General features: G+C 35.3%; 2 protein-coding genes and 1 non-coding gene across 14 annotated transcripts in view; all 3 read left to right on the top strand.

Moving 5' to 3' along the window:
• DLG1 (discs large MAGUK scaffold protein 1) overlaps positions 1-15,741 on the top strand; it is a 261,150-nt gene that overhangs the window by 242,788 nt on the left and 2,621 nt on the right. For all 12 annotated transcript variants that reach the window (XM_043473294.1, XM_043473302.1, XM_043473301.1 and 9 more), the window contains 3 exons: positions 694-866; positions 9,726-9,835; positions 15,503-15,594. In XM_043473294.1, coding sequence (XP_043329229.1) covers positions 694-866; positions 9,726-9,835; positions 15,503-15,594 — 375 coding nt within the window. The remainder of the gene's footprint in view (positions 1-693; positions 867-9,725; positions 9,836-15,502; positions 15,595-15,741) is intronic.
• On the top strand, positions 1,102-1,226 carry LOC122445691. The gene has a single exon (XR_006270645.1). It is a non-coding gene; the product is annotated as a small nucleolar RNA ACA64 (small nucleolar RNA).
• LOC122444690 (40S ribosomal protein S15a-like) lies at positions 5,180-6,015 on the top strand. Its single transcript, XM_043473304.1, has one exon. It carries the CDS (start codon positions 5,579-5,581, stop codon positions 5,969-5,971), a length of 393 nt encoding a protein of 130 aa, XP_043329239.1. The 5' UTR covers positions 5,180-5,578; the 3' UTR covers positions 5,972-6,015.

Here is a 15,741-nt window from a genome sequence, read left to right as displayed (position 1 = left end):
AAAGTCTTGAGAAAGAAGAACAACAAGAAAAGACATGGAAAAATTGGAAAACAAACTAAATGAAATGGGATATGAATATGAAATAGAAAAAGTGAACAAACTAGATAAAAGTAAAAAATCATGATATAGTCCAGTTGTCTTTAAACATGGATGCTTGTTAAAAGCACATCTGGAGCCTTGTAGGAAAAAATCAATACCTGAGCCTTTGTATTTTTCAGAAAATTCCAATATCCATCTGGGTTTTAAAAAGTAATTACATGGTTTTCTGTTAAATGGTAGTTTTAGTGATATGGAATTCTTGTTATTCTCTGTTGACCAGTCATAATACAGTGGTATTAAGTGAATAATAGTTACACAATCACAATAGTAAAAGGTGTTTATCAATCTTAACAGTCAATAATCAGACAAAAAATAAAAGGTAATTATAATCACAATCCATAATGGAAGCACAATTAATCTAACAATATAAAATAATTGTATACAATTTGGGGGGCTAAGTAGAGTGATGTGGTAACTAACACATTACCATTTTTTAGTGGTTTATATTTACTTTATTAGTTATTCCTCCATCCTTCATATTATTGTCACTTTCAATCTCTTGTTATATTGAACTTTACAAAACAGTTCTTCAAGTAGCAAATGGATTTCTTGTGCCTTTTGATATTAAACACTTCAAGTTCTTTTCTATTAAAGATACAACTAGACCAAAACGAGATTATGAGGTGGATGGAAGAGATTATCATTTTGTGACTTCAAGAGAGCAAATGGAAAAAGATATCCAGGAACATAAATTCATTGAAGCCGGCCAGTATAATAACCATCTTTATGGAACAAGTGTTCAGTCTGTGCGAGAAGTAGCAGAAAAGGTAAGTAACAAAGTGATCTCAAAATGAAGTTTCTAATCAGATACACCTTTGGCAGTATGAAAGAATGATGAGATAGAAACTTTAATTCATGTTTTTGAAAAAAAAAATGTAGGTGCATGTTGCGGCATTGATTAGTTTAAGCAATGTTATAAATGTTTTCAACTAAATATTAACTTCTAGGTTAATTTTAGAAAAATATGTAAGATAAAGTAGATTAAAAAGGTCAGCAGTCAACATTGGTTGAAAATCACTTGACTTTGGCCATGGCCACAGGTGAGATTTGGCACCCAGAGCCACCAGTGGCCTTAGCTCACTGCCCACTCCTCCGTGTGGGGAGGTGAAACCCAGGCCCTGACATGCAAAAAAAAAAAAAAAAGATCACCAAGGAAAATAAGAATAGAAATGATAACATAAGTCTCTCTAAGAGGCCTGTGTCATGTCTGCTCAGTCATGTCCGACTCTTTGCGACCCTATGGACTGCAGCCCACCTGGTTCCTCTGTCCGTGGAATTTTTCTAGGCAAGAATACTGGAGTGGGCGCCCATTTCTTCCTCCAAGGGATCTTCCTGACCCAGGAATCAAACTTGCATCTCCTGAAACTCCTGCATTCACAGGTGGATTCTTTACCACTGAGCCACTTAGGAAGCCCCCTCTCAAAGAGGGGGGGTGATTATTTTGAGGTCCTGTGCATTTGCTAGAGATTGACCTTTTGTTTAGCACTAGCTTTCCAACATCTAGCATAATTAAGAAGCTAAGATCAGCAATGTCCATCAATAAAAATGAACCAGATGTTCAAAATAAGTGTGAGTTGCTCCTGGTACTGAGACTAGACAAAAATTTCCCCGGAATGGTCATTTAATAAAAGACAGTGTGGAAAATTCTCAATAACACTGTAACAGCAACAGATTTTTTGAAAGCAGTCTGATGATATATTGACCTTGGGTTAAAGCAGTCTTATGGTAAAGTCAAAACAGTGTGTTCCAGGTGTGCTGCTTGACTTAAATAGTTTTGGGGCCTAGAGAATAAACATCAACAAATTATTTTATACCTTCACAACTATATAGTAGTTTTAAGATTTAGTCATGAGATATCTACAAAAAATACAACAGTAATTCAGCATCTCAGTTTTCCGTCTCTTAGTGCTCCTTTTTCTAATAAGAGGTTTGATTAATTCTTAATTAGAACTAATTAATGAACTAATAATTAGAGCTAATTCTAATTAGTTTTAAAAATCATAAAAATGGACATGTTCGGTGATGGCAGGAATTTGGGAAAATGGAAAATCCTATTAGATGTTGTTAATGGGGGTAAAATTAATAGAACTTCATTTGAGAATAATTTGGCAATACCAAATAAATGCATAAAACCTGTGACTCAGAAATTCTACTTTTTGATATCAAAGTAGAGGTTTTGATATCTAAGTATGTGTAATGATATGCATAGTAGAACTTTACAGTAGTGAAAAATTAGACTCAGCAAAGGAGAATGAATAATTCTTTATTCATGCAGTAGGATGCAGCAGCTAAAGCGAATAAACTAGAATATCCATTAACTGTGTGTAGCCACATTAATAAATCTCAAAATTGTAAGTCAATGACGTTGTAAAAGATATATACAGGAAGACACTATTTATGTAAACTTTAATTAACATAAAACAGCCTACATAGTTTATTGGTACATATTTTGTGTTTTTATAAATGTATTTTATGTTTTCATTAACTTAAAAACAGGCATAGGTATAAAATAAACTATGAGGAGATACAGTACGGCACAAGGACTATAATAACTATAAATAGAATATAACCTTTAAAATGTATGAATCACTGTGTTTTATACCAGAAACTTCTATAATATTGTACTTATACAGTATTGTGGGTTGCCCTTTCCTACTCCAGGGGGATCTTCCCAACCCCGGGATCAAACCCACATATTTTGCATCTCCTGTATTGACAGGCAGATTATTTACTACTGCACCAGCTGGGTAACCCAGTATGCTCCTTAATACCCTTAATTTGGCTAAAATAAAAGTACCTCTTAAATGTGACTACATTGTCTCTGGTTGTTTTCCTATTCCATAGCTTGCGTGTGTGCATGCTCAGTCACATCCAACTGTTTGCAAACCCATGGACTATAGCCCACCAGGTTCCTCTATCTGTGGAATTTTCCAAGCAAGAATACTGGAGCGGGTTGCCATTTCCTACTCCAGGAGATGTCCCCAACCCAGGGATCAAATCCATGTCTCCTGCATCTCCTGCATTGGCAGGTGGATTCTTTACCACTGAGCCACCTGAAATAATATGAAATCATACACTGAATATCTTTATATAAATAAAATTCAAAACTTGGTTGAGATGGATAATTTCCTGGAAAAATACAGTTTACCAAAATTGACCTATTAGGGATGAAAAGAGTTACAGAAGAAAAAGTCTTTAGAAGAAATAGAGCCAAGTTATCAAGGAACTATCCCACAAAGAGCATCAGGTCCAGACAACTTCATGGGGGAATTTTAACAAATCTTGAAAGGTCATATCATCCTAAAGCTCTGTAAATACCATTCAAGAGCATTTTTATAAATTTAGATTTTTATAAAACAAATCTAATATTGATATTTAAACTTGATGAAGACAGTGAAAATTACAGACCAATGTTACTGATAAATATTAATACAGAAGTATTAAATATTTTAATAAATAGAATCCAATACGACATTGCAAAAATAATATACCATGACCAAGTGGAATTAAAGCTGTTTAAAGTCAGCTCAATATTAGGAAATCCATTAATGTAATCTATCACATTAACAGATCTAAAGAGAAAAAAATATATTCATAGATGCCTGAAAAGCATTTGGTAAAATTCAGTACCTCTGCCTGAAGGAAGAAATCTCAAAAACATAGAGATTATTATTTTTTAAAGAGAAAAAGGAAAAAGATTGAGATAGATGGATTGATAATCTTAATTTAAATCCTTAATGGGAAAAACAATGAGACAGTGCCATTATGATGAGGAGGAAGGCAAGGACGTCCATCTCTACTACTACTCAAGGTATTGTCAGTTCTATTACACAATACAGATCAATCAGAGGCATAATAATTGGAAAGAAAACTGTCTCTGTTTTCAGGTATTACAGTATTCCTGCTCCTGCTGCTAAGTCGCTTCAGTCGTGTCCGACTCTGGGCGACCCCATAGACGGCAGCCCACCAGGCTCCCCCGTCCCTGGGATTCTCCAGGCAAAAACACTGGAGTGGGTTGCCATTTCCTTCTCCAATGCGTGCTAAGTTGCTTCAGTCGTGTCCAACTCTGTGCAGCCCCATGGACAGCAGCCCACCAGGCTCCTCTGTCCATGGGATTCTCCAGGCAACAATACACCATAAAAAATCTATTACAAAATTCATTTGATAAAATATGAATTCACTATAAAATTAAAGACTATAAAATCAAAGACATAAAAAAGCAAGAGTAAGGTAGCTTATAAAATTAATTTGCAGAGATTAATATGTTTTACATTAATAGTAATCAGAAGATGATAGAGAAAACCATATTTATAATACAGGAAATAGAATGTAAAATACTTAGTGAACTTAATGAGAAATATTCTGACTTATATGAGGAGACCTGTAAAACACTCCTAGAAGAGTATTAGACTTGAACAAATGGAAAGACATCCCTTGTTCTTAGCTATGACAATTCAACATTATAAAGCTGCCAGTTCTAAGCTAATTTATATATGAACACAATCCCGATAAAAATGACTACCAGCTTTTTTATGAAGTCAAAGAAATTGAATTGAAGTTCATATGAGAAGCCAGGACAACACAAAAAGAAAAGCTACAGGAGATTCTAGCCCTACCAGATATTAAAGGTTACTATAAAGTCTTCTTAAATAAAACAGTGTGCTCACGACTGAAGTGACTTAGGAGCAGCAGCATGACCCATGAATAGGACAAAGAGATGAGTAAATCCAAAGGAAAGAAAATCTAGGAAAGACCCAAATATGTATGAAAATACAGTATATGATAAAGATGCAATCTCAAGTCACTGGTGGTTTTAATAATGGACTTTTTAATAAATAGAGTTAGAACAACTGAAGAAAAGATAAATTAGAACCATACTTCACACCATATGCAAAAATTGGCTCTAATAAAGTTGACAGGCTTCCCTGGTTGCTCAATGGTAAACAACCCACCTGCCATGTAGGAGACATGGGTTCAATCCCTGGGTCGGGAAAATCCCCTAGAGAAGAAAATAGCAAGCCACTCCATTGTTCTTGCCTGGGAAATCCCATGGACAGAGGAGCCTGGCAGACTGCAGTCCATGGGATCGCAAGAGAGTCAGACACAACTTAGAGACAAAGCAACAATAATAGAAGAAAATATAACCTGGGCATAGGAAAGATTTTTTAGCCATAAATCAAAATTCAGATGCAATAAAAGACTGATAAATTCTGACCATATGAAAATAAAAAGACTTTGGATTGCAAAGAAATTTTTCCAAAAACTAATATAAAACACCATTACCAATGCCACAAAACAACTGATAAAAAGTCTACAAGCCAAGGGGTGATATTCCCAAAATATTAAACACACTTAAAAATTGAGGGACTAGAGACCAAAATGTAACAGAAAATAGACAAAAGATATAAATAATTCACACAGAAGTAAGATTTTAAAAAAATGTTTTTTGCTCTTTCCGCCATCTTTCTGTGCCGCCAGAATGGTGCGCATGAATGTCCTGGCTGATGCTCTCAAGAGTATCAACAACGCCGAAAAGAGAGGCAAACGCCAGGTGCTTATTTGGCCGTGCTCCAAGGTCATCGTCAGGTTTCTAACAGTGATGATGAAGCATGGTTACATTGGCGAATTTGAAATCATTGATGATCACGGGGCTGGGAAAATGGTTGTGAACCTCACAGGCAGGCTAAATAAGTGTGGAGTGATCAGCCCCAGATTTGATGTGCAACTCAAAGATCTAGGAAAATGGCAGAATAACCTGCTCCCATCCCGTCAGTTTGGTTTCATTGTACTGACAACCTCAGCTGGCATCATGGACCATGAAGAAGCAAGACGAAAACATACAGGAGGGAAAATCCTTGGATTCTTTTTCTAGGGATGTAATAAGTACAAATAAAATGCCTTAGAGGAAAAAAAAAATTTTTTTTAACGATAAATCAAGCCTGAGATGAGTTACCTACAGAGGGAGGATTGGAAAGGATGAGAGATAGGGATTGAGGAAGAATGGGTGGAGGTGTAGCAATTCTCCAAGTATACCTTTTTGTATAATTTTGACTTCAGCACTATGTTAACATTTTGTATATTCAAAAAATAAAAAGAGAAGATAAGAGAAAGCAGAATGGTATATGAACAAACTAAATCTAATCTAACTGTATTTCAAATAGTTATTTTAAAATTTTCAAATAACTTCATTGAAAAGGGGAAGGGAAGGGGAAACGTCTTAATCCCACCAATCCTTGAAGGTAGGCTAAAGACGGAAAACCTGTGAACAGATACTGAACTCTAATTAGTAGGTTTGTTTTTCAGAGTGGTATGGGATAGTAGGTTTGAAACTAATATATGTTTTAGAGTTGAGCAAATAATATATTTACAGTTCATGGGAGCTAGATTTCTCACTGTCAATGCAGAGATTTTAGAAATAAGGTAAGGATAGAATAAACTGTGATAATTGGATTGGAATTAGAGATATGAATGTAAATCCGTACATCTTAATATAGTAGATATAGAAAATACAAATATGTGTATATATTTTCTTGCTCTGTCCACAAAGAAGGCCTAAAAATGATGATTCTGAGTAATACCTACTGCTTAGATCTTGTTTTCTAAATACTATCCTCCATTCCAGAACTCATTAGAATTATGGCTGATTCCATTGGGAAAGTACAAGATGTGCCTAGAACATTTTGCTATGCCAGAAAACTAAGGAAGTGCTTAAAGAATGATACAAGTATTCCATAAAGACACTGAAGTCAACCTGTAAAGTCCCCCAGTGGCCAAGTTTGGAAAAATTAGAATATTAAAATGATAATAGCTTATTGTAACACAGAGAATAAGAATCTAAGAGTTCACAATGGTATAAGTAAATACATGAATAAATAAATAAGTGGACGGAAGGGAAGCTTCACCTTACATTATTAATGTCTACTAATAAAGTTAGAAGGAGTAATGGAGTTAGGTCTCTTGACAACTGCCATAATGATTGTTTAAGGCAGGAGTCATCAGTGTGTGCTAAAATTACTGAGTGAGTTAATTACTGTCTGATGAGAAACAGGATATTTACATAGTTTCAACATATCCTTACCCAAAATACTTCTCAATTATAAAAGGGAAATAGTAGGCTTACAGTGGTGAAATCTGGCAGACAAAACCTTTAAAAAAATGATCAGAATTAACATCAGGATTTCCCTGGTGGTCTTGTGGTTAGGAATCTGTCTACCAATGCAAGAGACATGTATTTGATCCTTGGATTGGGAAGATCCCACATGCCATGGAGCAAATGAAGCCTGCATGCCACAACTACTGAACCCACACTCTAGAGCCTGTGCTCTACAACAAGAAGAGCCACTGCAGTGAGAAGCCCAAGCACCATTACAAAGAGTAGCCCCATTCGCCACAACTAGAGAAAAAAACCCTGCACACAGCAACAGAGACCCGCAGAACCAGAAATAAATAAATAAAATTTTTTTAATTAACATCACTAAAAAAAGATATTAAAATCACTAGTAGACATCATATGCTTCCTGATATGATGGACTGAGAAAGATGCAACATCATTTCTGTGCTATTGCTGCCAAAAATGTGTACCTGCCATCTGATGAGAAACATTAGGCAAACCCAGGTTGAGGCATATTCTCTGAAAAAAATATTCAGTACTATCAGAAATATCAAGATCATGAAATAGACTAAAGAATTGTGCCAGCTTGACAGAGACTAAAGACACATTACAACTAAATGCAATGTGTGGTCCTAGACTGGCCCTAGAGCAAGAATTTTTTTTCCTTTTGCAGTAAACGATACTAGATGACCAACTGAAATTGTACTGTGGTTATGTAAGAGATGTCATTCAGTTCAGGAAGTAAGGAGTAAAGAAGTTATTATGTCTACAATTTGTGTACATATATAGAAATGGATAAAATAAAGCAAATAAGATATAATATTAAAGTTTCAGTGTAAACTTTTTAAATTTCTAAGCAGTCAGGTAAAACAGTAATATTTAATAAAAGTGGGTGGTGGGTACATGTATGTCTGTTATTTACTTTTCTGTGTGTTTGAAGTATTCATACAATATTAATTTTTTTATTTTAAATATTCCTACTAAAGTGAAATTACCATTCATTGAACTGGATTCAAGCCCTTAGATTACAAGATGCATTATGGGGGAGTACCTGATTTTATTGCTAAGTCACTTCAGTCATGTTCGACTCTTTGTGACCCCATGGACTATAGCCCACTAGGCTCCTCTGTCCACAGGGATTCTCCAGGCAAGAATACTGGAATGGATTGCTCGTGGATTCTTTACTGTCTGAGCCACCAGGGAAATGTTATAATAAAATCTGTTTGATAAATTAGAAGTACTACCCTATTTAACATGGAAATGCTCCTCTTTACTAAAAACCTTAATGGCCTTTGGCAGTGAATTTAAGTCAAGAAAGTTTCTTAAATTCAGAACTGGGGTTTTCAAATGTTCTAGTTTGTAATAAAGTTTTCACTGCTCCCCAATAAGATGAAAAATAGGGTAGGATAGTGGTAATATATATGCAGTTTTATTTTTTTTTCATTTATTTTTATTAGTTGGAGGCTAATTACTTTACAATATTGTAGTGGTTTTTGCCATACATTGACATGAATCAGCCATGGATTTACATGTGTTCCCCATCCTGATCCCCCCTCCAGCCTCCCTCCCCACCCCATCCCTCTGGGTCTTCCCAGTGCACCAGCCCCGAGCACTTGTCTCATGCAGCCAACCTGGGCTGGTGGTCTGTTTCACCCTTGATAGTATATTTGTTTCAATGCTATTCTCTCAGAACATCCCACCCTCGCCTTCTCCCACTGAGTCCCAAAGTCTGTTCTGTACATCTGTGTCTCTTTTTCTGTTTATATATGCAGTTTTAAAGAGTCTCATTTATCTTAGGCTTCTACCTTCTTGTTTGATCATATATTCTTTTTTTTTTTTCCCCCAAAAAAACCAGCTTTTAGCTTTGTTGATTTTTGCTATGGTCTCTTTAGTTTCTTTTGCATTTATTTCTGCCCTGATTTTTAAGATTTCTTTCCTTCTACTAACCCTGGGGTTCTTCATTTCTTCCTTCTCTAGTTGCTTTAGGTGTAGAGTTAGGTTATTTATTTGACTTTTTTCTTGTTTCTTGAGGTAAGCCTGTAATGCTATGAACCTTCCACTCACAACTATGGATAGATCAACTAAACAGAAAATTAACAAGGAAACACAAACTTTAAATGACACAATGGACCAACTAGACCTAATTGATATCTATAGGACATATATTCTTTTATAAAATGAGGATTGTGGCAAGATGGTAACCTTAAGATATATTTTAGTACCCTTTCTCAGCAAAATAAAAGACAGGAACCCCATATTGGTTGCCATTTTGAGAGATTACTAGTCTATGGAAATTGCATTTTTATTCCTTTTTAAATGTAATATTTGAGAATGGAAAATTAATTAATCTATAGTCATTATACATTGTATTCATAATAGAAATGACAGACTTGCTTAAAGTGAACAGAATCCAAACATATCATAATTAAGACTTTGTACTTTTAGGAAATATACTTGTGATATAATTGAAAATACTTCGTTCACTTATTTTTCTTCTCTATCCCCTCTATTTTAGGGCAAACACTGTATCCTTGATGTGTCTGGAAATGCCATAAAGAGATTACAGATTGCACAACTTTATCCGATCTCCATTTTTATTAAACCCAAATCCATGGAAAATATCATGTAAGTGTAAATTCCTAAGGCACAGCCTCTAAGTACAAATCCAGTCTCTGTTACTTATTAGATTGGATAATTTACTTATCCTTCTTGCATATCAATTCCTTTGTCTGTAAAATGCAGATAATAATAGTATATCCTCCTTAGAGGGTTGTTGTGAGGATTAAATAAGCACTCTTGATACTATCATAGTCAACATTAATATACTATGCATTAAGTAACATTGGAATTTTTGAGTTTAAATAATCACATGGATCTAGTACCTACTTGATTAGGTGGTGCAGCTCTGATTAAGAGAATCAAATAATATATAACTGTTTATCTAATAGAGGACAAAAAATATAATTTAAATAAATACTAAAAGAGAGGAATGAGCAAATAGAAACATGATTTGGGTGGGGCAAAAGGATACAGATAGTAAGATAGTATTAATTAACCCAAATATTTAATTAATTAAATGCTAGCCTAAATGGTCCAATTAAAAGACAAAAATTGTCAGAATAGAAGAATGAAAAATAAGTAACTATATGTTACTTTTGTAGAAAAGGAAAAATATCTTTACCTTTTACTCTTCTAGGTTCTCAGCTGGGCCTCTGTAACAAAAGACAAATTAACAGGAGAAAAGCATGCAAATATACATTTTATGGTCACATAGGATGCTTCATAAGGAAATGAAAACCCAAAGAAATGGTTAAACCTGAACATTTTTATACTAGGTTAGATGAAGAGTGGAGAATGATGGGGAAATGTGATAGGACCAGAGGATATGACTTAAGAGTAGTAACCTGGTGGAAACTTAGTAAGGCTTGTTCATTCAAATTCCTCTCAGCTCCCCTCTGTCTTCAGGGATAAGGATGCTGCTTTTCTTTAGATACAGGGAGGTCACCTCTCACATGAGGGTCTTCTTGATCTACTTCAGAGAAAAGTCAGAGAGTCCCTCCTGCACCTGTCATTTTACACAGTCCTTCAACTTAAAATGTTCATTATACCAAAGTGTCATATTTTGGGAAAGTGTATTTGGGAAATATTTGGGAAAACCCATCAGTCATATGGCAGACTTAATTATTAGTCTGTGAAAAGGCTGAAAGAAAAGGGGAGAAAAGGATATACCATGGAAAACTCAGCTTGTTTATGCTACTTTCAAAGTATACTTCAAGTAAGAAGTATTACTAGAGATAAAGAGGGACATTCATAAAAGTTAAAGGTTTATTCCATTAGTAAGATACATTTATACCTTTGCTTTGCACCTTGAGTAGCACAGTACGAGTGTAAATTGGTATATCCACATTGGTAAACTGTTTACAGTATCTCCTAAAGCTGAACATATACATTACTTAGGACCCAGAAGTCTCATTTCTAGATATACACCCAACAGAAATGTTTACCTGTGTTTACAAAGACAAGTACTAGATTAGACAGAAATACTATACTAAATAACCAGAAACTTGAAATTAACCAAATGCCCATCATACATACGTGAATTATAACATATTCACACAATGAAATATTCTACATTAATGGGAATGAACACACAAAACCACACACAAAAATGTGTGAACCTATGTGACCGTAAAACCACACTTCTCCAACCACACACAAAAGTATAGAAGAATCTCATAGATACAGTTTGAGTGAAACAAAAATCCAGACCTAAAGGTATATGTATATTCCATGGTCCCAAATGTAATCATTATAAAAATCAAACAGAGGTTATTCTTTGAGGGTTGGTTAGTGACTAGAGTGAAGATACTCAGATTCCTAGGTGCCGAGGTAATGTTCTCTATCTCAGTCTAGGTACTGGATATACAGGAAAGCATAAGTTGCTGAATACTCATCAAGATATACATTTATGGTATTTGTCTTCTGTGTTTGAGAATTATACTTTAAAAGATCTGAAGAAATAGAAAAGGAAAAAAGAAAATCTAGGCCTGTATTACTAAAGAACTTAACTCTATTATGGAAAGCCTTCGTACAAATAAAACACTGAGCCAAGAGAACTTACTGAATTCTACCAAAAACTAGGAAGCAATACTAGTCTTACAAAGATTCTTCAACTAATTTTATAGGCACCAATTTAATACTAAAATCTGTCAGAGATTTCACAAGCAGTGAAACTGACAGACCAGTCTTACCATGAATATAGATGCAGAAATCCTTACCAAGATATGAGCAAATTGAATCCAGCAGTTTTTATAAGATAAAATATAACAGCCAAGTTGGGCTTATTTAAGCAATGCAAGGCGAGATTCACATTTGAGATTAATCCATGATAGAGCTAGAGAGAAGCTGGAGTAAGAAGCACCAGGAATCCATCTCCCCACCTAGACAACAGTTGGACTTGCAGAATTTCTCTGATGTGACTACAGTTCACCCTTGAACATCTCAGGTTTAAACTGCATCAGTTCAGTTTTCAGTCCTGTCCGACTCATTGCCACCCCATGGACTACAGCATGCCAGGCTTCCTGTCCTTCACCAGCTCAAACTCATGTCCATCCAGTTGGTGATGCCATCCAATCATCTCTTCCTCTGCTGTCCCCTTCTCCTCCTGCCTTCAGTCTTTCCCAGCATCAGGGTCTTTTCTAATGAGTCAACTCTTTGCATCAGGTGGCCAAATATTGATCAGTCCTTCCAATGGGTCTACTTAAACATGGATCTTTTCTCAGTAGTAAATACTGCAGTACTACTTAGTCTACAGTTGACTGAATCTGTGGATGTGGAACTATGGATACAGAGGAACCAAGTATATGGAGGGCTGACTGTTAAGTTATACACAGATTTTCAACTGTGTGGAGGGTTGGCATCCCTAACCCCAGCCTTGTTCAGGGGTCAGCGTCTGCCAGTGCAGGAGGTGCAGGTTCAATCCCTGGTTGGAGAACCAAGATCCCACATGGCTTGTAGCTAAAAAACCAAAACATAAAACAGAAGCAGTATTGTAACAAATTCAGTAAATACTTTAAAAATGGTCCATGTCAAACAAAAATCTTTAAAAAAAAAAATGGAATGGATAGTCTGTTCAACAGATGATGCCAGGAAAGCTGTGTATCCACATGCAAAAGAATGAAGGTGGACCCTTACCTAACACTCATACAAAAGTCAGCTAAAAATGGATCAAGGCCCTAAAGATAAGACAGTAAAACTCTTAGAAGGAAACAGGACAAAAGCTTCACAACATTGGATTTGGCAGTGATTTCTTAGATATGACACCAAAGACACAGGTAAGAAAAGCAAAAAGGGAGGTTAGACTTTGTGACTGCTTAAAGCTTTTTATATCAAAAGACACTACCCACAGAATAAAAAGGTAACCCATAGAATTGGGAGAAAATATTTGTAAATCATAGATCTGATAACAGATTAAAATCCAGAATATATAGAAAACTCAACAACAACGTAAAACTTGATTCAAAAATGGGGATAGGACTTGAATAGATATTTCTCCAAAGAGGAAAAATAAACAAGTGGCCAGTAAGCACCTTAAAAGATGCCTGGCATCACAAATCACTAGGGAAATGCAAATCAAAACTACAGTGACATACCACCTCACACCCGTTAGGATGGCTACTGTCAAAAAGCAGAAAATAAATGCTGCCAAGGATGTGGAAAAACTGGAACTGTTGTGTAGGTGGGAATATAAAATGGTGCAGCTGCTGTAGAAAATAGTATGGGACTTTCTCAACATACTAAAAATCAGATTACTATATGATATTGGACCCAGAGATCCACCTGGGTCTCCTGCATTGCAGGTGGATTCTTTACCATCTGAACCACCAGGTAGAGAAGCCCCTTTATCACAATTTTTAAAGTAATTTTTAAAAATCAGTGTATTATAGAAAACAAACATGATTATTACCAAAGGGGAGATGGGAAAATAAATTAAGAATTGAGGGATTAATAGACACATGCTACTCTATATAAAATAGATAAACACCAGGGACCTACTGTACAGCACAGAGAACTATATTTAGTATCTTGTAATAACATAAATCCAACCAGTCCATCCTAAAGGAGACCAGTGCTGGGTGTTCATTGGAAGGACAGATGCTGAAACTGAAACTCCAATACTTTGGCCACCTCATGCGAAGAGTTGACTCATTGGAAAAGACCCTGATGCTGGGACAGATTGAGGACAGGAGGAGAAGGGTACGACAGAGGATGAGATGGCTGGATGGCATCACCAACTCGATGAACTTGAGTTTCAGTAAACTCCGGGAGTTGGTGATGGACAGGGAGGCTTAGCGTGCTGTGATTCAAGGGGTGGCAAAGAGTCGGACACGACTGAGTGACTGAACTGAACTGAACTGAATAACATAAAATGGAAAAGAATCTGGAAAAGTATATATATAATATATATATGAAAAGAATATATGTACACATATGAATAGATAGATAAAACAGAATCACTTTGCACCTAAAACTAAGAGCATTTTATTTTTTTTATTTTTTTTTTTTACTAAGAGCATTTTAAATCAGCAGTACTTCAGTTTTTTAAAAGGTCAGTGTAATGTACCACATTAACAATTTTACAGGAATTCCCCTGGCAGTCTAGTGATTAGGACTTGGTGATTTCCTGTGGTGGCCCAGGTTCAGTTTCAGTCCCTGGCTGGGGAATTAAGATCCCACAAGCTACACAGCACAACCCAAAAAAAAAAATTTTTTTTTTTTTTAGTAAAAAAGATCATTTTAATGTAAAAAAAGCATTTGGTAAAATTAACATTTATTCATGACAAAAACATTTTGTAAACTGTGAATAAAAGCGAATTTTCCTTAATCTGATGAAAGTCATCTACAGAATATCAAAGCAAATGTCATATTTGAAGGTGAAACATTGAAAGATTTCTCTCTTAAGTTGGGAACAAACTTTCATATATCCATCATCCAGCTGTAATATAATTATTAACTACAACTAATCTTATTTATCCATCCCAACACCTCCTTAACCCTCCACTCCAGATTATCTTGAAACAAATCCCAGACATTACATGATTTCATCCACACATCTTTATATGTATTTGAAAGATAAAATTCCTTGTTAAAAACATCACTGTGGAGTTGGGAGGGAAGGAAAAAAAAAAAAAAAAACATCACTGTGATGTCACAATGAAACAGTAATTCCTTGATAGCATCAGATAGTTCATATTTTCTTGTTTCTTAAGTTTATGTTTTTTCAGTTTGTTTGAATCAAGTTCCAGACAGTCTATTCATGACAGTTTGTTAAGTCTTTTGATCCACATATTCTCCCTCCCATCTTTGCCTTTTTTCTGTTTCTTTGTTGAAGAAACCAACTCACTTACTCTGCAGTTTCACCCAAACTGTTTTGCTGATTGCCTTCTCATGGTATTATTTAATGTGTTCATGTATTCCCTTTACTACCTTATAAGTTGGTAAGTAGATCTGTAAGTCATATTTTAATATGAGATTTTCATCAAAGTCAAAACTGACAAGTTAATGTTTGGGGTTTTTTGACTGTCCTGAGCTAATGCAAGAAAATTTTGAAACCCTTCTGTCATTCCAGATACAAAGCTACATGGTCAGTGACTGAATATAGTTTGCAATTACATTACAATTCTCAGCAGACCTCACCTTTTCATGATTTTATATGTGTCTTCTCTCCTTTGTCACCCTTTTTCAAAAGTATTATAATGTAGTAATTATTAATTTCTAAATTTATTTGCTTAGGGAAATGAATAAGCGTCTGACAGAAGAACAAGCCAGAAAGACGTTTGAGAGAGCCATGAAACTGGAACAAGAATTTACTGAACATTTCACAGGTTGGCATCATGTGTAGATGCTTGTATGTTAGAATTTTGCTTTGGGGCCGTAAGAACTGACTCATTGAGATGAATTTTGAACTATGTCCACAATTACCAGTAGTAATAATAAGTGCTATCATTTTCAGAATAACTCATCTAATCTAG

The sequence above is a fragment of the Cervus canadensis genome, chromosome 7, assembly GCF_019320065.1.
Source record: "Cervus canadensis isolate Bull #8, Minnesota chromosome 7, ASM1932006v1, whole genome shotgun sequence".
Classification (NCBI taxonomy): Eukaryota; Metazoa; Chordata; class Mammalia; order Artiodactyla; family Cervidae; genus Cervus; species Cervus canadensis.
Note: the sequence above shows the minus strand (reverse complement) of the source record. Positions and strands in the feature narration are given on the sequence as shown.

What these genes read in the sequence shown, in the direction of transcription:
- LOC122444690 (XM_043473304.1), top strand. Translation starts at nt 5,579, where the DNA reads ATGGTGCGCATGAATGTCCTGGCTGATGCTCTCAAGAGTATCAACAAC.